At 39.2% G+C, this 26650-nt stretch overlaps 1 protein-coding gene across 3 annotated transcripts in view; it reads right to left on the minus strand.

Annotated features, from left to right (window-relative positions):
- Positions 1–26180, minus strand: part of SH2D4B (SH2 domain containing 4B) — a 54523-nt gene extending 28343 nt beyond the window's left edge. Inside the window, exons 1-6 of one of the 3 annotated variants that reach the window (XM_058841630.1) lie at positions 26028–26180; positions 22813–22821; positions 14127–14148; positions 13161–13320; positions 11937–12084; positions 4225–4369 (exon numbers count right to left, since the gene is read on the minus strand). In XM_058841630.1, the coding sequence (XP_058697613.1) occupies positions 4225–4369; positions 11937–12084; positions 13161–13320; positions 14127–14148; positions 22813–22821; positions 26028–26180 (637 nt within the window). Of the gene's footprint in view, positions 1–4224; positions 4370–11936; positions 12085–13160; positions 13321–14123; positions 14149–22812; positions 22822–25987 lie in introns of all 3 variants that reach the window. The other 2 variants (XM_058841629.1, XM_058841628.1) reach the window with 2 other exon arrangements.
- Positions 26181–26650: the final 470 nt, after the last annotated feature.

Here is a 26650-nt window from a genome sequence, read left to right on the forward strand (position 1 = left end):
TGTGAACATCCTCCTAACAGCAAGGAGCAAACACCAAAGCTGGGTGTGCAGGGGCTCTTTGGCTCCTAGAGGGGCTGTTTTCCATGTTTGGAAAACATTGTTTTCCATGAAGAGTTTATGAGAATCTGTTCTTTCTCTATGCTAACCTAAGGTGCCTCTTCTATATTTTCTTAGGATTGAGAAACCCCTATTTGCAGTCCTGGCAAAGTTCTAATACCAAGTCTTTTGATATAGATGAGGATTAATTCATACTGCACTGCAGCTGAACTTGATCAAATAATTTTTGAAAGACTAGGACCTATCCATTTCCTATAATCTATTTTGTGCTTTTGAAGAGCACAAAGAAACTTTTTTGATTTACAGTCAGATGTGTGAAAAGTGAAAAAAACCGAAACATATGCTTTGAGTATGCATTGGAATTTTAAAATGATTTTGTTTTAGTTTTCCCCTTATTAAAAATTCTTGGAAGCTTATGAGCTATTGAAAATTACTAACTAATAGATAAAATTCAATCTTCAGATTTTCTGAGTGCACATACAAATCACACAGTGGTTTTATCCTTTCCTAAGTGGAAAATATGACTTCTCCTGCAATATGGCTTCAATTCAGCAATCTTATCTGTAAGCATGTGAATAATTCCATTCCTATTCAACAATGCACTGTGAGACCTATTGGTGTTCAGAGGGCACATATATGTAAGGTTGAGCACTTGCTTAGTTAATGCATAGCTAAACTGGGGACCACTCACTTTAAAAGTCAGCATTTTATCAATGCTCCTGCCAGTAAACTCACTTGAATTTTTGGGGAACAAAAATACCCAATTAATTCCTTTAAAAGTCAGGCAAAAATAAATTCACAGATGCATTTGTAGAAGAACATAAATATACAACAATATAAAAGAAGCTATAATGAGTCAGCCTGGTATCTTTCTTCCAAGAGAGACCAAAAGTAGGTGCTCAGGAAAAAGCAAAAGAACAGATCATCTCACTCATCTCTGTCTACATTTTTACTGGAATAATTTTTTTTCTGGAGATGAATAAAGTTGATCAGATGGTATCTGAGCACTTCCCTGCCTGATGCAGTTTGCAGGGCTTTGTAAGTGTATTAACAGAATGCCTTTTACAATATTCAATCAGATGAATATTCATGCTACAGCTTTTCCTATCATGTTTCACAGATTCTTTTTTTACTTTCACAAAGAGAGGTCACACTTAAAAAAACTAGAAACCTAAAAATGGGACAGCACACAAAAATGTCCAAAACTAATGAGAATACATACCCTCTGCTATCCAAGTTTAGTTTTGCTTCTCAGCTTCAAAAATAAGAGTTTGAACAGTAGAGTCTCTGAATAAGTCTTGCACTATTCATCTTTTCACTTGCCAACCAATATCCCTGCTCGACTTATTAACTTACAGCTGCCCTCTAAAATATCCCAATATATATCTTTTATATGAAATCAAAGTGTGTAATTGCTCTTACAAAATCATTTTCCCCTTCTAGCACCAATTTCCCAAGTTATTCTACATTTGTTATTTAGTATAATAAAAAGCCCTAAAATCATGTATTTCAATTAACACAGTAGTTCTATGGGCCATTATTGTTCTTTGGCAAACAGCAGAAGCAAACTGAACCGAACAACAGAAACTAATATTGGCACCACTTTGCTTATTGCCTTGGCAATAAACAGCTGAGGGATAATGTGAGAGGAGAGATGAGCCCCCATCACGTGCTGAATTCCATCTACTAAACAAATTAGTAGTGTCATCAATACCACAGCTACATTTCTCTCCCCAACACCTGCTCCAGCACTGCTGTTCCCCAGCAGCACTGTGCAACAGGGCAGGGCTCACTTCAAGGAGGCAAGACCTAAAGGAGCCTGGCCTTGTTCCTAATAGTCAGTATGATCTCCACTGCAGGTCTGTAGAGGCAAAAAATGTAAATATTACATCTGCTTGTAATTCTCTTATGCGTTCATGCATTTATTTATTACTTAGAAAAGCTGACTTGTGGACAGCTTTGCCTAACTTCACTAAATTTTCTCTCAGTGCCCCACAGGAATACTTGCAGACAAAATGGAAGGATTACCATAAAAAGAAAATAATATCTGGAACTGAAATAAGAAATGAGAAATCTGGTGAACCTGAGGTACTAATTAATTTCATAGCAATTTCAGAAGTTCCCGCTTCCAAATATTTGTTACTGACTATCTGCTGCACATTTTGGCTCCTGCAGTAAAGTTAAGGAAATGGAAGATGTTAAAATGCCTGAGGAAACTCAGTGCAAAGTTTGATAGCATAGTCTAAACCATCCAGCAACTGGTCTCAGATAAGGCACTAAACACTGCATCTTCCTATCTTCAGTTGTTACACCCATTTGCTAATGGAGCACGGCTCTGAGCCCTCAAACCAACAGGGATAAATTGACACACCGAGATAAGCATAAGAGGATAAACAAGGATATGGTACACTCTAGTCATTAGTCTGCAGTTAGTTTAATGCTAAATCAATTACTGCTAACAGCATAACTCTGGCAGCACAGAATTTATAGCAGGCTGCAAACCCAGCAGCAAGAGAGAAGGTGCTGAGCTTTTGCTCTGCCCTGGCAGCTACTGCTGGTGACCAGGATCAGCAGCTCCGAGCGCCTGAGCTGCTCTTGGTCACCCTCCAGGTGAGGGAACAGGCCTGCAGGTACTGAGGCACACAGACTGGAGGTGGCAGAATTCCTCCAGAGCATACACAATACCCCAGGAGCTTTCACCAAAAAAAAGTACTGGTGGCAGACTATTCCCCCCAGCATGTGATGCAGTCACAAGTGTTTTAATAGACCAAAAATGCCATTCCAGAACTCATGGTCAAAACCTTTCATAGCTTATTCCTTTTTATCCCTCCCTTCTCCCATAATTATTCTATTGCAGTTTTGATGTCTATCCCTGCACAAACAGCATTCCTCAAGAAAATAGAGGCAACAATTTAAAACACCAGTTACCTCATTAATGCAACAGTAAGAAAATTATACCTGGTTTTAGTAGTATTTGTAGTATTTTGTTTTATTTCAGTGTAAAGGTAACCCAGTTTCTTTTTTTTTCTAACAACATGGTTGAAATGTGTTTTCTTTCCTTATATAGCATCAAAGAAATCCTGAAGTACACAATACCATCCTCTATGCTGTGTTGCCAGCTGATGCTGATTTTCTGCAGAACTAAAGGGCTAATTTTTCACCAACTCATTCTGCTCTCACATACCCAAAATAAAGAAAGATAGTTTTTCTTTCCATATGAGTATGTATGCCTGGATTTAGATAATTCTCCGGAAAATTACTTTATCTTTATTGACAGTGTAATGTACAGAGGTTTTATTGATCAAAATTAACATACCCTGTTATGAGCTTGGAAAATGGCAGCAGTGTATCATATAGATTTAATTCATCTTGTACAGAATGATTCATTATCAGATCAATTCCAGGTAATAGCTCCTCAGTAATTAGTCCTCAGGAATTAATGAAGTGATGACTAAATCCATAAAATAAACTAATTGTATATTTTGAAAGTTATTGCTAATGTGGACTTTTATTTATCTACAGTATTAATGTATACATCTATATAATAATATAGTTTTTCTGTTCCTTATAGGCTTTTAAAAATCACCAAAAAAAGCGTGGAAATTAATCACAATTATGATATTCATAAAGAATTCCAGGCTATCTAAAAAGGAACAGTACTTCCACAGAGTGAGATCATCATCATCATCATCATCAGGTGGATTTTTTAGAGCAACAATCAAAGTATGATTTATTGGAATCTTTTGGAATGAAGCGAGTTTCAGCATTGATATCATAGCTTCACCCCACTACCATATGGAAGCAATTAAAATACTGATGAAGACAGATTTTATCTCTTCAGAGATAGCTGAGGACAAGCTGTCAAAATAGCTGTGCCCCAAGTTATTATTACTAAGCCAAAACTGTTAATTAAGTACATTAGACAGAATTTAATGATCTCAGTCATTGTACACAAAAAAAATTCAATAAGGCATCGACTCAGATTCAGAAAGAAATCCAAAACTTGTGTTTGCAATTTTAAGCTGGTCATTTCCACCAAAATAATACAGCACTTTGCATTGCTCTGGGTAGAAGAGATTTTTTTTTGGCCACACCTTCTCCATTCTGCAAGTGTCCTTTTATCTGCTTTCAGAAATACACTAATGCTGTGAAGGTAGTTTTACTCACACTGCTCTTCCCACTCCTGGTCATCGTCGCTGTGCTGACTGTGCTGCTGAGCTTGCTTCAGGCTCAGGTACAGCTCCTTTGCCCGGATTTCTTCCTGCTGCCTGATAAGTTCCTCACCTTTCTGTCTTTCCTCTTCTTCTCTTTTCTAGAGAAAATGAAGTAAGCCAGAAGTGACTAAAGAGGAAGAATGTGCCAGAAGCTGAGACACTGCTTCAATTGCTTCCTATCACAGAGAAGCTGCATTACCTTGAGTAAATCACTGTCTCTTCTAACTTTGGGCTTCTTACCTCTCAAAATTTTCTCACTGAATTTTTCCCACCTCTTAGGAATTCCTATGGAGGAGGGCACATTTTGAAAGCACAGGTATCACAGGAATGAGGAAAATGTAAGCATCTAAGATCTGAAAACTATACAGTAAACATTTTATCACGTGGCACCAAAGCCTGTGATATCCCCCAGGCCGTAAGCAAAGCTTGGTTTAAGTCCATGAGTACCCCCAAAGTTACTGCTGCCTTCGAGCACTACACACGTCATCCACGGAACCTTAAAACTCAGGAACTGATGTATTGCTGTTCTTGCTTTAGTAACTGTCCCAATGTATCATAACCAAAACAGGGAATATTATTTTCCAAAAATTAAGATTACTGCATTCTGGAGGAAAAGGCAGATCGTTCAGCACACAACAGTCACTTTGCAAAATGTAGCTAAGAGTAACATGCCAAAAAAGCTCCCTTCCAAGAAAGCCTTAAAAGAGACAGAAATCTGAGAAAGACTGCTTCTGCAGTTGGCCTCCTTCATATCATCAATAACATAGGAGCTCAATAAATGCAGAACTAGGAATCTGTATCTGTTTTCCAATGAATTTTCCCAAATCCCTTAGGCAGTAAAGAAGCAGATTTAAATCATACAGTTTAATTGAAGCCCACAAAAAACTCAAAACTGAACTTCATTAAGTGTTATTCATATTATTGAAATAACTTGAATTACAAATATAACCAGTTTTTATTTAATTTTATAATGGAACCGACACTATACACTTATGGGTAACAACCTGACAGGTAAGAATTTTTTATGAGTAAAAAAAAATGAGTAAAATCACCCTGAATTACTGTCCTAGTTACCTGACCTAAACTGTAAGTAAGGGAAACCCGAAGTAGATTGCTGCAAAATGTTAATCCTATGAAATTTCTAGGATGAAGATTAAGGGTCCAACCCTTAATGTTACATGATTCTATGAACAATATATTAGGCTGCTCTTATTATTTCTGAGAAAGAAAAGCCTAGTATTGTTCTTCAGTCAATGCTAATGCTACTATCTTGGATCATTTCTAATATTGTTCTTCCATTGTTATTTCCTAGCTCCTAAAAACATGAGCTGAGTGGACAATTCATTATTTTTGAATAGTCAATGTTTTTAGATAATGCTAATTTCAAAGCCAAGCAGCTTCCTCAGGAAAAAAATTATCATTTTTAATATCTCTGTAGAATTAAGGACTGCACATTTTAGCTGCTAGAAAATGGCTCTATTCTCTTCTTGAGAAAAATATGAGATCAACTCTTCTTTATTCTTATGAGAAGAATATTTATTCACTTATCTTCACTACCTAAAAAAATAAAATATAACCAGTCTATCCTTCAGAAAGATGGACAGACACAGAAGCAATCCTGGGTTATCAGAATATTTTCTATTCAACATCTTAAACCACAAGGTAAACTAAAAAATAGAGGAGGGGGAGGATAAAAAAATCAATCTCACTGCAGTTTCCCTAAATCACACAAGACTTTCATTGTAGGTTTGGGCTTGTTTTTTTAATGTTGCTCTGGTTGAAACTTTTCTAGTAAAAAGATGAAAGGGTCTAAGAAAAACAAAAAGCCCACACACAAACACACACCAAAGAGTAGAATTCAGGTAGAGTTTGAATTCTTAATGGAAGGCAACAGTGCCAACTAAGAAAATCCTACCTTTTTAACTGAGAAGGAGATTTAAGTCAAGGAAGAGACAACAACAAAAACTTAACACAGGTACTTGATTCTGAATTCAGCAAAACTTTTTCTCATAATTTTTCTTTTTACAGAAAGGGGAGATTTAACTTCTATTTATTAAATTAGTGCATAGATGTGCATGTATATTGCCTAAGGTGTGTGTGAGAAAAAACAATCCTTGCTGGTATGACACAGGAAAGAACAGTCATCCTTTTGTAAATATGACTAAACAGTGCGTGCTTGTATTTAAAATGAACAACAATTGAACTTTTCACATTTACTCCACTGCAAGAATACAGCAAACAGTTTGTCTGCTTCTCCCCAGGAATCCACTCCTTCACATCAGAGCTGGGAGTGAACAGCTGTAATACATAAAAACATCTTCTGCCTGAAAGTTGAGAGAGATCGTACTCTGTGCCTGACCCTTTCCGCTCTGCCAAAATAATTAGGAAGGTGACAATTCAGTACAGAGTTGCAAATTGTTGAGAAATGCCAAGCTGCTGAAACAAATCACACTGGCAATTCAGCAGGCAGCAGTAATCCTCTCCAGCCTTTACTCCACTGGAGAACTTGAACATGCTAAATGATCTTATCTATCCTCTGGCAGCCGAGAATTTACCACAAACTTGTTTCTGTCTATGTGTGTCTCGCCTTGACAGCTTTACTATGGGCAGCTCTACATAATATTTCATATTAGCCATAGTTTAGTTTTAATGTTTCAGTCCAAGGCAAATGAAATGAGATTAGGTCATCACTGCTTCAGAAAGATTTAAAAAATACACTGAGGAAAAGGCCAAATAAAAAAGTGGTGTTTTTCACAGAGGAAAACTGGGCTTCTGGCTGCCCCAGCTCTTGGGGTCTTTCTGGGGAGTCTTACGGGATGCAGGGCAGCTGAATGGCCAACATCCTGCTCAGGGCAAAACCCACAAGGTATACTTGTTACAACAGCCCTCTCTGAAGCAAATGCTGCCTGGGGTTCTCAGTGTTTCAGGCTGGCACAAAGTGTCCTTGGCACCCTGAAAGCTGCAGCCAGCTGGCTGCACCACAGCTGCAGCAAACCTCCTGAGCCCACTCAGCAACCACCTGGCCAGGCAAAGACATTCAGGCCACCTAAAACACAGCTGAGAGCTCTCAGGGACTCCCTGCTCTGAGGAAGGAAATCTGGAAACCCCAGGGTCCCCAGCTGCAGGACAGGCTGCTCTCAGCAAGGCTGACACATCCAGCCGAGTTCAGAGATCAGGCTTCTCTCCAGACCCACCTGACAGGTGCCAACAGAGCTCTGAGTAACAGCAGAAATATATCCAACTCCTTCCCAGCCTTTGTCTGAGAAAATACTCTCACTTGCAGAAAAGAAAGTGCTTGCAGAGGCATTATTTTCTTCTCTACTACCAGCTCCTGGAAAGGAACACAGGCTTTGCATCGCTTCACTGTGCATGTATTTGCACAGCCACAAATGTATGAAATGCATTCATGCTTTATGGAGAAGCTATGAGATTTCTGCCATGGATGTGTCCCAGGACATGCTACTCACACATCTCATACAAGGAGGTACCAACTTACTTTGATTCACAAAGACCCTGTGCTCCATAAGCTGGAAAATAAAGCTAAGGACCGTTCCTGGTTGGGAGAGAGCTGGCATTTACTGCTGGAACAGGCTCTGCTCAAGTAATTTGCCATAGATACAGTGACCATCTACTTAAAGTTTGCCTCTGGACCTTAGAGACTCTTCACAGCTTGAATTCCTAACATGTAAGCTACCCTCATTAGTGGCTCAGATTTTCCAATTTACCCATGGAAAACACTGAGCTTTGCTAGTTTCTACCAGCAATCCAGACTGAAGACATTATCTTCAGAAGTGTGGTCATTACTGATGTCACTGAGGACGAGATTCTTCTTTAAAATTAATGGCAGTTATAAGTAGGACAGAGAAAACCTGAAGACCAGTTCCCACGCAAAAAGGACATTCACAACATTGTTCAAGGGACAACAGCATAGAAAATAAAAGGATTACTGAACTGTGGACACATAAAAGGAAACAAAATGAGGTATTACTGAATTATTGTAATTGTCATTGAAATAACCCAACTCAGGCCCTTTCAGCACGAATTGGGTGTTGAACCCCAGCAAGAAGCTGTTGTCATATTCCTAGATCCTAAATATGCTGTCTTTGGGAAAGAGTTCAATGTTTTCTTGGCACAGCGAAGCACAGAACTGAACTTACAGCTTATTTGCACTTGGAGATAACAGTCCCACTCAAGTGCTTGACGTTTACTTGGAGACAAGAGTTTTTTTCAGATCAAGACAGAATGCTCACTGCTCCATCATAAGAAGCCCACAGTACTCCAAATGGCAATGGTGACAGTTCACTGTATTCCTAAACTCTACATCTGGCAGCGATTTTCTGAAGAATCAGGTCCACAGCACTTGGGGGCACAGTAAAGCATTCAGACATGTGTTGAAAGCTCATCCAAGCTCAATAGAAATTGTATTCTTTCTACTGAGCATAAGGTTAATTAGATATTTCCTGAACAGAAGCACTAATTGTTCTGTTCTCTGAAGGTTGATTCTCAACCCATCTTCTTTGGTGAGACACATTTCATCTCCCAGGGAATTTTTAAGGAGCAATCTAGCTCTGCTGTCAACTCTGCTTATATTATTAAATTTGGCAGGTATCTGATGTTATCATAAGGACAGTACTTTACTATTAATATTCTCTTGCTTTATGTAGACCACATGAAGACTGAAATGAGAGAAGAGCTCTTTTATTTCTAAATGTAGCTGAAAGATACCCACCCCTGGCTGGATGACACTCACATCTTTAATTTGCCTTAGCTCTGCACATTGTTCAGATTCTTAATGACAGCTACTGATAACCACAGAAAATTATGCCTATGACCTCATAGCCTTTGTGAATTAGCAAAAGATTAATAATAGTAATTGGCTTTCTTATTTATGCTTTGCAATAGGTGCATAAAAGAATAGCTGTCCTTAAACTGCAAAACTAGAGTAGTCAACATTTATATTCTAGCATCATAAATTAAAGGCAATTCTGCTTAAGAAACACCAAGGAAACCAATACTTTTCAAATAGTGTTGGAAAAGGAAATAGGGATCATCATTCACTTTGATATGTAAGATATCATTTATCTAGTGCAGACAGCCCTAACGTGCCATGATAGGTCAGGAGGAATAAAAGCATCTTAAGAAGGAGTGTTTAGAAATTAAACATGCCAGCAGAAACAAGACAGTTTCAATTTACCAAGTCAAACTGTTTCAAGAGGATGAAGCATTAGCAGAGACTGAACTTTCCATATCTCAGTCTGGAGACTTCTTTAAACATGGTCTGGTCATCATCACAGGATGATTACCTGTGCATTAAATAATTTAAAGCTGTTGAAGCAAGCTTGCACTACAGATCTGCAGCAAATTCCACATCCTTTTCGTCATTCTATCAATTGCCTCTGTCATACATCAGTAGATGCATTAATTCATCTTTTTCCATGTACCTTAGTTGTAGTCCCTTCTTGCAGTTGAATGTGGATGCCAAAACACAACTTCCTTTTCCTGTCTAGAGACACACAATGTACAAGACCTGATCTTTCAAGAGCAAGTAACAGATAAAGCTGCTTTTCTGAGTAGCAAAGGAGTAGTGTCAAAGCACCAGGAATCAATCCTGCATTTGGATCTCTGCTGGTCAGTCCAAGTCTCTCTTGACAGATGTCTAATTGTAGACCTAATTGAAGAGCCAATGCTGAAAGTGGAATTAAGACTCTCTTGTTGGATTAATACAGGAAATGCTGGGAGAACACTTGACAAAGGGTATTTTAAAAAACAATCCCTGCATCATATCTTGTTTCCAGACTAATTCCTTAAGCCAAAGTGTTCCTTTCAGCTGCATCTTGTTCTGAAAACTTTGGTCCGTTTATTTAAATTTTTTCAAATTCTGTTTTCAAATGCTTTATTTAAGAAAAACCATTGAGAAAGAAGGGGTTTCTACTTCCTTAGTAGAATAAATATGTTTGCAACTTTAGGAAGAGAGATAAAGAAATCCTGGCCAAAGTTAAGTACTTGAAATTCAAAGTAGAAGCTGAAACATAATCTCAACCCACTTCCAGCCGTGTTCCTTGCTCCTGCCGGGCACACAGCTGGATGAGGACACCTGCTCATGTCCTGGGAAACTGGAAACACAGATCACTCTGACATTAGCTTTCCATCAGCAAGAAAATGAGCAGAATTTGATGCCATTCCTTGTAATTGTATCAACAACTGAACAACTAGTTTTCCTTAGTAGAAAACTATGAATACTGGCCACTGAAAGTCTCAGAAATTGCTCACTCTACTCTTTGAAAAAGTCTCTTTGAAACAGGACAGTAACAGTGAGCTTGTGGACATTTTCCCCATCAAGTGTCCTGTAAATCAGCCACAGAGATATAAGTGAACACTCTGCCAGCCTTTGTTCAAGAGGGTTTTGCTTTCCAGAGAGCAAAGAGTGTTTAATTAGGTAGTAATTTAGTGTAAAATAATGCTCTGCTCATTATTCATATATTAATAAAGCACTTAAAAGGTATACTTTCATTACCCATTGACATCAATTTTAAAGGCCCCATTCTCTCCTGTGTATTCAAATTAATTGTGCAAAGGTAAATCAGGAACTCAGTGCAGCCTTCTCTGCTGGAACCACCCTGGCTTTGAGCTCCACAACACCTCAAATCCCAGGCCCACAGTCTGCAGAGTGACAAGAAATTTGCTGTTTGCAATCAAGCCACATGAACTTAACACTGAGTTTTCAGCATTCCTCCCATCACAAAGGGACAATGGGAAAAGTCTATCCCTGCTTTCCACACCTTACATCACTGTACCAGGAAAGGAGGAAGAGACACAGCGAGTTGTCAGCAGGGGAGAGGAGCGTGGATGGGAGTTGCTGGATGCTTGGAGTCAGATTTTCTCCAGGCTTTCTCCATGGAAACTCTGCCTCACCAATCGTGTGCAGTGCCAGCCTGCACATCCTGCCCTCAGAGGACTTCTCTGCACGCTGAACCCATTGTATTTTACTTTCTCATCTTTAAACATGTTCTTCTCTTTATCAAGTAATATGAAAAGGGTGGACAGAGGCATTTCCTATTTAGCTTTGAAATTGCTATTTTCAACTAGAAAATGTGAAAAAAAAATATTATTTCCAACAAATATTAAAATGCTACAGTGTTTTACTGAGCTCACAGAAAGTTCACTATGAAGTCAATAAAAATCAGGCAAATTAATTTCTCCCGGCAAAGCCAATTGGACTTTTCCCATATTTTGAGTAGGGGAAGGATCCTCCCCTTATTATTTTGAAGGAAGTAGTGACACAGTTTTGAAGTTCATTATGTGAACAAACTAATCCAAAATACACAGAATACATTCAAGCAAACTAACTTAAAATGAGATCTTTCCCAATTGTACATTTTTTTCCCCAGGATGATTCACCCAGCACAGCTGACTGAACAATTCTGTTAATGTGTGAGCTGAATAACCAGTTTGATTGTTCTGGCACTTCTGAATGAGACCTGTAATTTTTTCTCATAGCTCACCCAGCTGTTCTGCTGAACACCATGTAGCTATCTGTATATTCCAGAATGAAAAATTACAGCTCTGGATTTTAAAGTTTATTAATAAGCATGCACTGAAGGTGACAAGAACTATGAATCTATATGAAAATACTATTAAAAAAAACCTAAATTGCTCTATGCAAACCTTCAGTTCCTCCTGAATTTTTTCTTCCTCCAGTTTGGCTGCTTTCCGATCCTCCATTTCTATTTTCCATTTTTCTGCCACTATTCTGGCTTTTTCTTGAGCCATAGCATCACGGAATTTCTTTGTTATTTCAGCTTCCTTTTGTCTCCTTCAGAAAAGGATGTGAAAATAGAAATTTAATGCACTAATTTTCTTAAATTGAGGATCAATACTTACTTTTTGCAATAAATAATTAGCATAAGACTTCACAGAAAGATGCAAGCAAAGAATTGAAATGTATTTAACAAGAGAGCTACCACAAATCATATTTGAAGAAAGCAAAAAATTTACAATTTTTGATAAATTATTAATTAAAATGGCACTTCTAAGTTAGACAAGCACTTCTTGGATGTCTTTAAGTCATACCTTATATTTTTCTATTAGTCTAGCAAAGCATGGTTGGGAATTTATTGTCTTACAAATAGCAGTACAAAATTCTCCCAAATTTTAATGCTAGATTGTTTATTAGTACTGACAACAAAAAGAGAATTCAGTGCACAGGTTGAAGGTTTTAATCCCTGCTTAAATATGCAAGCACTCAAAGCAAGAATAATCTCATATGAAAAAGGATAAGAGAATAACCAGATATTTAAACAGTCACTTTTCAGTGCCACACTACAAGGGAAATGTGTGGGGCAGGTGGCCTAATTCCTAACAATATCAAGCATCAAAACACTTTTGAATCTCCCCCAAACCTGGAAAAGGCCCTGCTAGAAACAGCCACATGGCACTTTGTATAATGAGTTTTTGAACTGCTGGAATAAGAATTAATACTAGCAAAATGCAAATAAAACCAATTTTGAAAGGATTTTATGTACCAAACCCCCATTGTGGGCTCAGAACTGTGATATAACAAACATATCTAATTTAATCATCTCAAAACCAGACTGCTTCATTTTTCTTTATCTACAGGCTGGTCAATGGTCTAGCTAAATTTCCCAAGAGAGGAAAAATTTGGCACCACTTTTTTTTTGAAACGAGGGGTTTTGGCTTTCAATATTCGGTAAAAACAATATTCAATAAAAATGACATTTTTAACATGCTGAAAGCCTGACAAAACAAGTGAAAGCAAACGTCCATAAAACACACTTACCAGCTTTACCCACCATTACCTGCCACCTTTCTACAGGGTCAAGTCTCCCATTATGCCAAGTGGGCCCTGAACTCAGATTCTTAAATCCTCACCATAATTCTTCTGCCTCCTTCTGTGCCTGCTGCCTGGCCCGCTCTGCTATGAGCTCCTCCGAGATCTGCTCGTAGGGTTTGTCCCCCGGGGCTTCTCCCATCACCCAGACCCAGACCTCACCGTCCTTGCCCCGCAGCCAGTGCACGTGTTTGCCGTTACCTGCAACAGCCACCGAGAGCAAAACGTCAACACTGCCTCCAATCCTACACAAACACACATGGAAACATGGAAAGCCTGTGGTTTAGAAAACATTAAGCTTGCAATTTACAGCTCGGAAGAAAACGTTGCTCAGAGGTCCAATGAAATCTTTGATCAAAACTGATCAAACGTTGGGGCAAAAAAATTAAAAAGGTTTTTATGCTGCAGATTATGTATTCTTTAAAAACTCACTGTCCCACTTAAAAATAAAAAATATTAATTCAGGCATGCATTTCCCAGAATTCCAGTATTATAATCCCTTTTTAATTGCTATATTTTCTTGCTTCACTCAACGAGGGATGAATGAAGAGCGTGGAAAAAGAGATGGGGAAAAACCAATAACCAGTGACATTATGTGACTAAAAATGCTCTGTGCACAGAGAATGTTGAGTGTTGAACAGGTAGGGAGACTTCATGGGAACACCTTCAAAGAATCCAGGAATTTTCTGCTCCCACTGTGTGAAGCAGGAGTTTCAGGGAGTCTGCATACTCAGAGCACACCACTCAGTGCTGCAGAGCCTATTCTGCTCATATAAGCAGCTGAAAGGGATTAAATTTCTGGTTCAATTTTCATGATACAAATGACACAAAAATCTATGGTTACTGTGTTGACAGAGTGATTTTAGTAACACCAAAAGAAAGCCTGAGTGCTCTTTACAAAACAGACTGCATTTGGTGAACCATCGGGTACAAGAACCAACTATAGGACTACAAAGGGCACTGGATTAGATCCTACCTGAATACATTTTAACAGCTATTTACACTACTTGACTTAGTGTGGCTTGGTCTCTTCCTTCTGCTTTTATACATACAACTGTCAAATATTATAAGCATTTTAGAGCTTCATAAAAGGAATTTTTAGAAACACCTCTTAGGCACCAATTTTTATGTTTTATTTCTTGCAAATTTGTTGAAACTATCCTCCACAAAAGGAGATTCTGCTACAAAGATCATTGCCAAGATGGACAGCAGATTTATTTTAAAGAATTCAGCCTGCAAGGCCATAAAGGGTCAGCAGTTTGCATAATTTTCTGTATAGTACAGTCCCCTAGATTTTATCCTCTCACCAAAGCATTGATATGAGAAAATTGTGCATCACAACATATCTTCTAAAAATATCTTGTCTCATTTGAAAACAAAAAGAAATGGACTACTTTTCCTAAGTAGTTTTTCTCCAGTGTTCCCCTGAGAGTTAAAAGAAACCTGTCCTACTTGAACAGGCAGCCTTTGCTTCCACTTTTCCTCCATCTCTCTCTACTAGAATCAGCTTCGCTACTCTCACCTTCAGCTACCACTTGTTCTGTGCGAGGACATATCCATTTAACCAGATTAAGTTTCCCAATGCACAATCAATGAAGTGTTTCTGACATCCCAGGCTGAAGGCAGAAAGCTGCAGGAGGCAGTGGAGTGGGGCTGTTGACAGCAGCAGTGTCAGCGCCAGCCCACACTCACAAGTGTTGACAATCCAGACTGAAGGCAATGAACGGATCAGATCTCGCCATGAAAGCCAATATTCTATATCAAATTTGAAAATGTAATTTATACGAATCCCCAGCGTTGGCCTAACGCTACTAACTTCAAAGAGGGGTGGAAATTTAAGCTAATAGTGTTTTCCTTCAATAACTCTCAAAAGCATTTGGTCTTTCACAGTCTATCAGATTATGTCTCAGGTTATAAATGTGAATGTATTTCATTGTGTTTCTTATTCTGTACATTTCTGTGTTCCTGTCAACACAACATTTATGTTGTATTTTTTGGACACAGCATTAGAACACCATCTGCTGAGACCTGACTGGCCATATCACTACTTGCCTGCAAGGTTTTCACCTACTGCATTTCATGGTAAAGTATCTTGAGAAGTACGGAATGATTTCCCAGGAGTACTGGTTCCATATAAGCAAAGGCAGTTTTTGTTTTAAAAGCACAGCATGTCTTCTTTCTTGTGAGGAATTTGAATATCCTAGTTGCTCTCTTTTATTTAGTACTTCAAAGAAAACATTGCAAACACCACACCTTGTATTAATGGATCTGTACCATAGCTGGTGGATACAAAATGCTACTCCAGTTGTGAGACAATTTCACTATTTCTGTTCATTTATGAGCTTATCAGAGGGAACCAGGGAAAAAAAAAAACAAAACAAAACAAAAAAACCCCAAACTTTTCAGGTAAGCAGACAAATTTTATCTTTGCTTCTCTCAAGGTTTTCTGTGCCAAAGGTTTATTAATGTGTTTCTCAGAGGCACAACTTACACATTGCAACCCATCCCGAAAAAACAAATAGCTGATTTGTAGACATGTCTTGAGAAATTGTTCTCTTTCTTTTAAAACAATAGATCTTTTTTATAAAGTTCTAGCCAGTAGATGTACAAACTCCTTTGAAACCATCTGTATAATGTATTGTTGGTTCAGCACTACACACAGTACAGAACTCTACTGTATACGCATAAAGTACATGTTCTAGTATAGTTCAAGCTGAAAGTTTTGTGTATTAAACAATCTGGCAATTTTAGCCTTTAGCATTAAACAGATAGACCCCCATATATGTAATTTTAAAACTATTCAACTTGAGCACATATGCCTTAATTCAGATTTTTCTCTAGAAGAAGGCCTTTTCACATCCAACCACTGAATTTACTTCAAGAAATGACTCCCATGCAAACCTTCCCTTAAACCTCTGCTCCCATAAAGATGCAGCTGAGCTTTACTGTACAATCTGATCATAAAACTCAGTAGTTTCTTAGCACAAAATAACATCAAAATTGAATGTGCAGAAAAAAAATATGAGCACCTCAGGGAGAAAATCTGGCACCATGAAAACAGAATTCCTGCCATACAAAAAGCCTCTGCAGCCTGCAGAATTACATTCACAGTGAGAGGGTCAGCTCTTCTAGGCTAATATTTTAAACCCCAGAAGATCAAGATCAAGAAAGTCCAGAAAATTATTTTCCCTAATACTTGTAGGAAACTAGTGTTGTCTGCTTTGCAAGCACAGAATTACCACAGTTGAGGGCTGATTCTAACAAAATAGCTCTTCAATGTTTAAAGGAAATTAAAAAAAATGCTTTAAAATGCCTCTCAAATATTAAATATTTTCTGCCAAGTATGATGTTTTGTTAATACACTTCATTTCCAAATGAAAGAGAAATACACAAAAAAAGAAAAATTCAACTAAATATAAAAGGAAGAGACAGGTCCTGATTAAGCAAATTTGAAATGTAGATGAGAAGGAGGCGAAAGAACCTCATGTTTCCTGCTCAGCAGCAGGCTTCTGAGCCCAGCCACAAAGCCTAATGCAGAGTCAGGAAACAAAAATTAAATCGTTTGAGCCCCAGTCTTGTGCTCTGACCACAAAAGGACTTTTTTCTTCTTAGAGAGACTGTGGCAGGCTGCAAATAATAACCCTTAGGAAGCAGTGGACAGCAAAGTTAGTCTGGATTGGAGAGTAGAAATGGAAGTATTCTAGAAACACGCACTGCTTTATCGAGAAAACTTACTGAATAATTAGCCAGGTTTTCCCCATCCCAACTCTTCAGATCAATGATTTATCAGCTTTAATATTCCACCATTTTTCACCTGAAACAACTTTGTAACACCAGAAGAAGACAACATAAACTTTTCAAGTTCTTTTTACCTGAAGCTCATCCATGAATTAGTATCTCACATGGAGCTCCTCTAAACCTACACCCACACTGCCTGGAGATCTATAAACTGGCTTCTGGCTCCTTACTCCAGACAAATGCCAGGTCAGAAAATGCAAAATCAGGTCTCTCAAATTGGCAGTACAAAGGGATCACATCAAAAACTTTCTTGGAGATCTAAAGCTAGAGCCAACAGAACTCAAGTTTGTACATACAAATACACACCATCAAAAATAAGAGCAAATCACGTTCTCTATTTGTCTGTTATTTGCACAGTCAATTCTATAACAGCAATGAAAGTGTAAAACAATGCCCTAGAGAGAACAGGAAAGTGGAGCTGTCACCTACAAGAAGGACGAGGCTGTGCCAGCAGCACTCGCGGCCTGTACGCAGAGCGCTGAGTGTTACCAGGAGCAGAGCCATGGGCCACCACCGGCCTGCCCCAGGGCCAGCAGGGCATTGTCACCTCACCCCTGCCATGGCCCAAGGCTGCCAGGGAACACCCACACTGCCTGGATAGCTGGGGACACAGAGAAGCACCACAGCTGATGGGGAATCACAGCTGTGTGCGGAGCTCAGGCCGCTCTGCGCTCCAATCCTGCCAGCTCAGACCTCCAGGTTGTGTCTGAGGCTTGTAACAAACAGAGACACGGTCCTCACACTGCCTCTGCCAGCTGGAACAGAGGAGCTGAGCCACTCACTCACTGCCTTTAAGAGTTTCATGGGTTCTTAGGCTCCTTTTTCACATCTCCAAACAAAAGCTGGAGCTTTGGAAATAATGGAATTTGGAAAAATTAGAGTAAATAGAATACTGCTGGAGTCAGCTTCCTTTCTCCAAGCTTGGTCAGCATTGCTTTAACAGTCAGAGAACCCGCAGCAGCCCCTGTTTGTGATCCACCCCATGCTCACACAGGAACTATTCCAAGGAGCTAGAGGCCTGGTTTGGGGTCAGGATTCCCAGCTGTGCCATCACCCAGCCTGCCTGCTTAGTCCAGCAAAATGACAGAGAGCACCAAGCACCCTCCTGCCTTTCCATGGCAGGGAATACCACAGGCTGGAAATTCAGAAAATTATGTGATCACTGATTTATCATCTCAGAACCACAGGACAGCATTCAAATTCTGCTGGATGTTGTACTAAGGAATCTGCTATTTCCATAAACAGCCTTTTTTCTCTGGGCTTCACACCACAATTTTCCTGCCTGGAAGCTACAGATCTCTGCAACAGCAATTGACTGTCCTTCCTCACCCACTGGGAAGTTTTGTACTCACACAAGTATCTTTTGACTCTCTACAGAAAACATCTCTATTCTTTTCTCTCTCTGGGCTAGAAAAAAACTTTTGAAATTTATTATGCATTTGAAATAGGCTGTGTGTGCATTAAAAGCTGATCAGCCTGATCTATGTTTGCCATGGAGAGCTGAACCATAGCTCACAGAGCTTTCTGTGTTTGTAGGGTTGTGGTTTTTTGTTCCTCTGCAATTCAAATATCTGGTACACTCTGGTCTAAGCACAATGTCCTTTACTTGAGATTTCTTGGCTTTCCAAGCAAATTATTTTTATGGCTCCTTTAAAGTAGAGGCTTGAGCTTTGTTAGTCTGCAGGGTAGATGAGGTTCCATTCAGAGTTTCATTAGCTAGAGGGCATGTGTTAGAAGTGCATTGATTAGGATGAAAATGAGGATATGAGCTTTAGGCTGTTCTCAGTTCCTCGAGCTTAGCCAATATAAGTATTGAATTATCGTTTTTTTTTACAAACACACAAACAAAATTTCACTTCTAAGGAGAAAACCTAGGAAATTACTGTGAATGTTTTTGAGAGACTATTCAGACAAAGGACAGAATGTACTTCTCAAAACATTAACTGCTGTAAATCCATTAAAGTCTACAGAGAATGACTAGATGGTAATGAGGAAAGTAACAAAAATAGCATCATCCCACAACAAACTGAAAATCTACAATTAATTTGTGCACTGCCCCTGCTAATAGTCATAAGAGCATAGAATCCCTCTTTTCCCAAAATATAATCAAAAAACCCCTTCATTTCTATTCTTAAGAAGATTGGGGGGAAATTCTGCCCCTAACATTTCAATTTACACACCTTTGAATTTAAACACTGTGTCATGTGCCTTTCTATTTAGGGGAGGATTTGTGAAGGGAGAAAGAAATTCAGCTGATTACATTAATATATCAATAAGGGTTGCAGGATTTCAGCATTGCTGAAAAATCAGCCTTTTATGGCTCTCCAGCTGCTTCCTGATCATATAACAAACTCAATCTTCTGTTTATGGAATTACAGCCTGTTTCCATGGAAATAATTATGCTGCAATAAACCCCTGCAGGATCAAATAAAGGAAGAGTGACTGAAGAGAGCAAATATTAAGGGAGAAAACAGTTAGTCAGATAAGACTGTGGTAATTAACAAATGTAGCAGGGGTAACTGTACACAACACTCAAAGGTAAGTGGGTTTGCATTAGGACATGGTATGTATATATGCAACATACACAAAGAGGTTTGCATGTTAAAAACCAAAAAGAAGAAGAAGAAAAAAGAAACACAGAAATGAAATACCATTTAAGCAGCTTCTATCCAGTATGTTCCGAATGATTTTGTGGCTCCCTGGCCAAGGCACACTGTTGCATGTAACAATTTTGTAATTGGACAAACTTCAACCAGGAGATAACATTCAAAACTCTTTCTTAAAGACATTGTTCTAACTCCTTGTACAATCTAGATGCAGCCTCTTGTCTGTCCAATTTAATGGCTGACCCTTTCACTGTAAACAGCATAAAAATATAGGTAAATATCAGAGGAAAATTGGAGGTTTTAAAATAATTTCCATCAGTATTGCTCATTTGAGATTTCTTTTTCTTCATTGAAAAATGTCAAGAACATATATTTGTATTTTCTGATTCTTCATCCAAACTGAACCTTGCAAAGTGTAGAAGCTAGTTACAGGGCTTGGTTTCTCACACAGACCTTGCACAAAGCTTCCAGATCTTCCCTTTGAGAGTAAAATCAAACCAAGTCTGCATGGCTGCTTCAGGCTCTGCTGGAAACGCAAAGCAGGAGGATAAGGGTTCTGGATCACAGAATGAACAGGGAATCATGGATCATTTTGTGCACCAGGCTCTCCTGATTAATGCAGCGGGGCAGGTTTGCTCCGGCTCCTTTTGCCAGGCATACAGGACCATGGAAGCAGGGAGAACTGTACCCTACAGTGAGGTTCTTCAGCACCACAGCAAACAAGTGGACTCAAAGATTATTGAGCTGCCATCAGTGTCTGGTTAAATCCACTGCTGTCTTGAACACATTGAGCTTTCCTGTACCCTCCAAATCCTGCTCTCAAAATCTGGTTCCTTTGTCCTTGAATATTTTAGTAATTTACATTAAAAAATTGCAAAACCAGCAAGAAAATACTGAATTATCTTGGGCAAATCCCATTCTCCCCTTGGCTACAGTTCTGCCCTCTTTCCATACCAAGTATTCACGAGTTTGCAGACGGTCACAACCTCACGTCATTACCGGGGCACAGTGTGTGGGAGAAAGTCCAACACTGCTGTGTCCAGACGGGCAGAGGAACACGAGGCTGCAGAGGAACACAGCAATGCCCTCCATTGGGCTCACAAACCCAGCAGCCTCTCTCAGAGAGTGGCAGATGCCAGGTGTCTCAGGGAACAGGAGGGGGGCCCAGGTAGGCAGCAATATTCTCCTGGCACTTTTCTGCAAAGCAGACAAATCAGCTGCAGGACAAGATACAAGACCAAAAAGCACTGACTTGTGGCTGATCATAGGAGGAAGACCCTCTGGATTTGCTCCATCTGGTGCATATCTAGGTCATTCAGTAGTTAGAGTTCTCTTGATAGCCCCAGGTTCAGAGAATTGAGTTTAGAAGCTGATGTCTAACCCAGCACTCAGCCACACCAGACACGGGCCCTGAGCAGCTCAGTTCTGGCCCAAGAGCACTAACAATGCTACAGCATAACTCAAGCTGCTCTACATTGTGTTACATTGAAATTTATCCAATTACTTCAAATTAGGTGGCTCAGTCCCCTAACAAAAATTGATTTGATGTTCTTTCTCAGGTTCTCTTGTTACTTTTCCATCCCTAACTGAATTGGAAACAAAGGACAGGACTCTACAGAATTCAAGACTACATAATGCCAGAAATTTCAGAAATGCTGAGGTCTGATGTCTCTGGTTAGACCCATATTCAGTAGTAAAGAGAAAGAGATGCTGGTCACTGACAGAAGCTTGCCTCCATAGGAGATAAAATCTTAAATAAGTATTAACCAGGCTCTGTAGAGGCCTGAGCATAAATAAGGAATACATTTCCAAGTTCAAAGTCAGAAAAAATGTCACTGCATGTCCACCCACTGAAACACATGCTTACTCACTGACCTTCCTCTGACACTGATGTACTCTTCAACCATCCACTTGGGATACTTGAAATACTTACTTCCAAATAGCATCATCTATTCTTTAATGATTTTCTAACACAAATGTAATTTAGATAGATAAATTATTTTCTAGCCATGCTGTGATAAGCCTACCCTATTTTCTCCCAGCTACTCTTGTTAAGGACAGGTAAATAAGAGCATTTACAAATAGCTCCTGTCTAAGCACCACAAGCTGCAGTTCACAATGAATAAATGTCAGAAATAAAAGCAGCAGACCAGCATGGTCTCCCCTCCTACATGACTGTCCTTCAGCTACTTAATGCTCAATAGTTTTTGAGATCTCATTTTGGGAATGCTGACAGTTCTGGGTACTGCATCAGTGTCAAAACCCAAATTGGCAGGGTCCTCCACTTCCTCCCAGCTCAGCTGTAGTGGCTAAAGGGCTCCTGCCTAATCACATAAATATGTTTCTTTGCAAATTGTAAAGCTGCCTGCCAGTCGATTCTCAGAAAAATCCCAAAGGGATCTTGAAATTTTGAGGAGACCTCTCTCAGTGATTCTAGCACAGTAGGAACAAGGAAACTGTTTCATTACAATGAAGATATGCTCCTGAAATATCTGCCCAGGAGCAATTTGTACGTGAGCTAAGGATAGACCTCCAAGAATTCAGCTCACCTGTGATGTTATTTCAGCACCAGCCAGCAGTCATTATTTAATTAAAGCTACAAAATATTTCCTTTATGTTGAATAAGCTCACTAAATGCCATCATTCGTGAGGACACTTGATGCCCAAATTCTACTAAAAATTTTAGGCAAGGTACAAATAGCAACAAAAATTTGGAACAATTTATTCAATATCTTCTAAAGGAGGTACTTCACTCAGAAGTGATGTTCATACATTGCTTCCCTTTAGAAATTAATCTGGTGTTTTTTTTTTTTAAATGGCAAAGAAATTAAAACTGTTGAATAATCTGAACACATTTCATTCACCCCCAAAGTGAAATAATTCCTTCAACATTGACTCATTCTGATACTAATTTCAGCTTTAACCTTTTCTTAAGACACATGGAGCCAAACAATCCAAATACAGAAGCAGGCACCATTTAGCACTTACTGCAGGTGACTAATAATATTTTCTTTAGAAATTAAGAGTAAGACTACACAGATGGGTACACTATTTGGCTTGCTAAACACTCTCAACAACTTTCATCTTACTTCATGGTTTGCATGGACTTGTTTGCTTTCTAAACAGCAAATTTCATAGTACTGATTAGGGCATTTATGGACAACCTGCACTCAGTGGCACTGCTTTAAGAATCAATGCAGATTTGGGGCCCTCAGTAGCTAGTTTCCAAACAATTAAAAAATGATCAGTGAGTATTCCCTAAGTCTGATGATGATTTTAACTCTAGCACAAGGCCTTTCTGACCTACCCCCAGCTCTGCACTTGTGATTTCTACAGGACAGCACACTTAAAACACAAGAACACTTCATCCTCAAGTCACCATAGGAAACCGAAATTGAACTCACAATTACTGCTTTGTTTTGAAAAACCCAAGCCTTTGGCTGAGCTGCTGGGTGCACACATCCCACTGTAGCCAAGCTCTTGAATCCATGGGGAACTGCAGCAGCTGGGATATAAACTCCAGATGAAGCAGAAGTCATCTTTCAAAGCACTTCTATTCAGAGAAGTTCATTGTCATGAACAGCTTTTGCTCAGTCTCACTGTATCCCATCCCAAAGAGGTGCAGAGAAATATGTGGCCACTCAAACTTTGAGGAAAACAGAAGGATTTGAAAGGCAGTGCTATAAAGATAATTCCAGTTAAATTAGTATAAAATTACTTTATACAAACACTGTGTTGTATTCACAAACAGCATCCACATTTTCCTGTCAACTATAAACTTTCAGAAACTCAGCACAACATTAGAGATATTGAAGTCTCCCATCTATTCTACTCTTTCAGGCTATGAAGATATATATAAACCCAGAGGAACTCCTGCCCTAAAGAAAGTAGCATGAACATAAAATGTGTCATGCAAGAGTCAAAAACAAAATCTGCAGATGAAAAACCTCAAACCCCTCAATTTCATGGGAAAAAAGAACATGTAATTGTGGTAGCTTTGCATTTCTTGGTAGCCACTAATTTAAAACAGGAATAAAACCACTCCACATTCTACAGTGTGCAGCAGGGAAAGAAGGTCTGGAAATTCACTTATATATTAAGGGCAACTGAAAATTAAGCAGCTTCAAGATCCAAAAAATGATGATGTCAATTGTCTCCTAGGAAAAAAATATTTTAAGATAAAAAAATATTATTGGCATCTATTCTGACCCCTTGAGTCTATAGGCAAGACTTTTGCAGAGTACTTACTATTTTATATCCACAATTTGCAGTTGGTTTTTTATCTTTCCTGCTTTAAACAAGAAACCATCTTCACTGAGAGAACATTTAACGTCACATTGTGAAACTGTGCAATAGAAATCAATTACATCTGTACAGTTAATGGCCAGCACACCTGAAAGAAGCTATATTTTCTAACTCTGGTGCACATCAGTTCATGAATGCAAAAAAAAGTATTTCCAGCAGAACCAGATGCCTGACATGCAAATCTGATTCCAATAGTTCTTCACTGCAGTTCTGAAGAAAGTAGAAATTCCTTAACAGTGGGCAAAAGTCAAACCTAAGCAATACCTTTAATTGGCAATTTAAGAAGGTAAAATGGAAATGGGTTTTTGTGAAATTTAACCCAATGTGTATTTGTGACTACCTTTGTCAGAGCAAACATAATCTATAGGGTACTCTGCTGCTCTCCTTTCTCCTATTCCTTATAAATCAGAAAATTAATTACCCAGAAAATGGTCTCCTGTAGTAGGAAGCTGAACAGGTTTAATGTATAATTTATATATGGAAATGTTGGTGTCAACACTGTGACAATTCATCAGATAAATATTTTTGCAGTTAGAGTTTTCTGTATTTGTCTCCCTCAAAGAATGAGCATGATACAGATTATCTCAATGATATGATGTTGTTTGGGTATGTGGAGCTGAACTGCATTTTTAATTTTTTCTCAGCTACAAATCAATCAAAATGAACAAGGTTTTTATGCTGTATGAGAGAAGCTGTTCTGATGCCATCCCTCTCAGAGGCACATTCACAGGGAGAGCTAACTAACATAAAAAAAAAAAAATTAAACAGAATGGGGTTTTCAACATCCACCTTTCCATCTGTGAGGGGACATTTTAAACTCCTACTGTGGCTGACTAGGGTGTTCTGGACATGGCCCCTCATTTCAAGGCTACCATTGAAACTTAATCCAGTCATTTCATGTGCTCCAAGTGAGTCTTGGAAGATTGTTTTGCTTTGAAGCACATTTCTAATAATAGTCTTTGAATTGATAACTATCTAAGGGGCACTTTGTAAGGTTCAGAAGCTCTAGATATTTCACGTCTGACAACTGAATCCAACAATGTCTCTGTATTGGGGTGTTTCTACCATGGGTGTGTTCAAATAAGCAACACTTGAAATGCTGATTGCAGTCCCAAAACCATTAAAGACCTTTCTCCAAAGCAGCTACAAAAAGTTATTAGAAATTTTGAATATTCAAGCTTTAATAGATTGAAAGATTTAAGATCTTTGGCAGGGAAATGAGCATTTGATAGATCTCTGACATCTCCTTGTTGAGTGAGGAATCACTGTAGTTACGTTCCCCAGATGAAAATGTTTTCTATCTTACACCAGCCTAACAGCTTCATCCTATGAATGGGGGAAAGAGCTGGAAAGCCACTTAATCAGAGAAAGAGCAAGGAATTAACTCTTTCTGTTTATTTGAAACCACTTGGACCCAGGGCCAGTCAGGTGGAATGGACATTTGGATAAGTTATTTTCTGATGTTTCTTCCATCATTCTCCTATTTGCTTTTCAAGTCAACCCACACATTCAGCATTCATAGCAGCCTCTGGGAGGACCATGGTTTAACTACATATTGCATGCAAGCACATTTCTGGTTTCTTCTCTTTGGTTTTGGTCATTGGCTTGCCACACTATTATCCTGTTCCCTAAACATAATCTCTTGGAGGCTATTTACTAATACAGCTGGAAAGTCTCATATGTCTCATGTGGTATGGCTCTTTCTTTCACAAAGAGCCCTTCATAACAAGCTCAAATTCACAAAATTATTTCCCTCTACAGCCAGATGGAAATATTTAATGCCAAGTCAAGAAACTGCAATAGCACAGGCTTTTGCCTGACCTACAGTGAGGATGGCAGGTGAAAAAAAAAGCCTCAGGAGCAGAGTAGAAACTTGGTCACGATACATCAGTTACCACTGGCAGAACATCAGCAGTGACTCCTGACTGAAACAGGCACTTCAAAATGATTCCCCTTACTCCACCACTAGGATACTCCCAAAAGAAAGGACCAGCCAGGAGATACAAGGAGCAGGAACATGGTGCTTTTGCTGTCCCAGACTGTCACTTTGCCCATGGGAACAGCTGGCACTCATCTTTGGAATCTCTTCCAGATGCCTGCTGCACCACAGCCGGTTGCAAGCCCACCATCCCCAGCTCTGAAGCATAGAAGGAGGTCACAAATCTTACTCTGGTTGCGCCTCGCTGTCTTTCTCAGCACAGCCTCCTCCATTCGGGCTTTTTCTTCCCTTTCCCTCCAGCGCCTCAGCTGCTCTTCTCTCATCTTGTAGAACAAGATCTGCTTCTGCTCTTCATTCAGCTCTGCCAGGAGCTCAGGGTCAATATACATATCACGCAAAATTTGCTGCAGCATGATGACTCCAAAATAATAGAAATAAAAAAGACAAGGAAAAACAAAAGCAAGAGAGAAACCTGCTACCCACTACAGTGACAAAACCCCACTGATGGCACTGCAGAATGCAAACTGCTGCAAAGGAGCTCTCCCACCCCTGCCTGCCCAGGAGAGGTTTGATTCCTGCTCTGGCCCTTTTTGTGCAGGCATATTCTGCTCCTTGTCTTGACAGGGACAGAGTCCTTCACTTATCTCATCCTCCAAAGGTAGGGACAGGTGTCAAGTGAATGTAAGAAAAATGAACAGAAAAGGCTAGGGAGAAAACATAAAATGAAAAGGCTGGGAGAAAAAAAAAAGTAAAAGTCACTTCAGTTCTCCTGACTGCAATCCAGTAAAAATAAGGGATTCTTGACTGAACCCAGCAGCTTTGCTCCCTTGAGCAGAAGCAAATTCAACATCGAGAGTCTCAGAGTTTCAGGTCAAGCAGTCCC

The sequence above is a fragment of the Poecile atricapillus genome, chromosome 6 (genome assembly GCF_030490865.1).
Source record: "Poecile atricapillus isolate bPoeAtr1 chromosome 6, bPoeAtr1.hap1, whole genome shotgun sequence".
Classification (NCBI taxonomy): Eukaryota; Metazoa; Chordata; class Aves; order Passeriformes; family Paridae; genus Poecile; species Poecile atricapillus.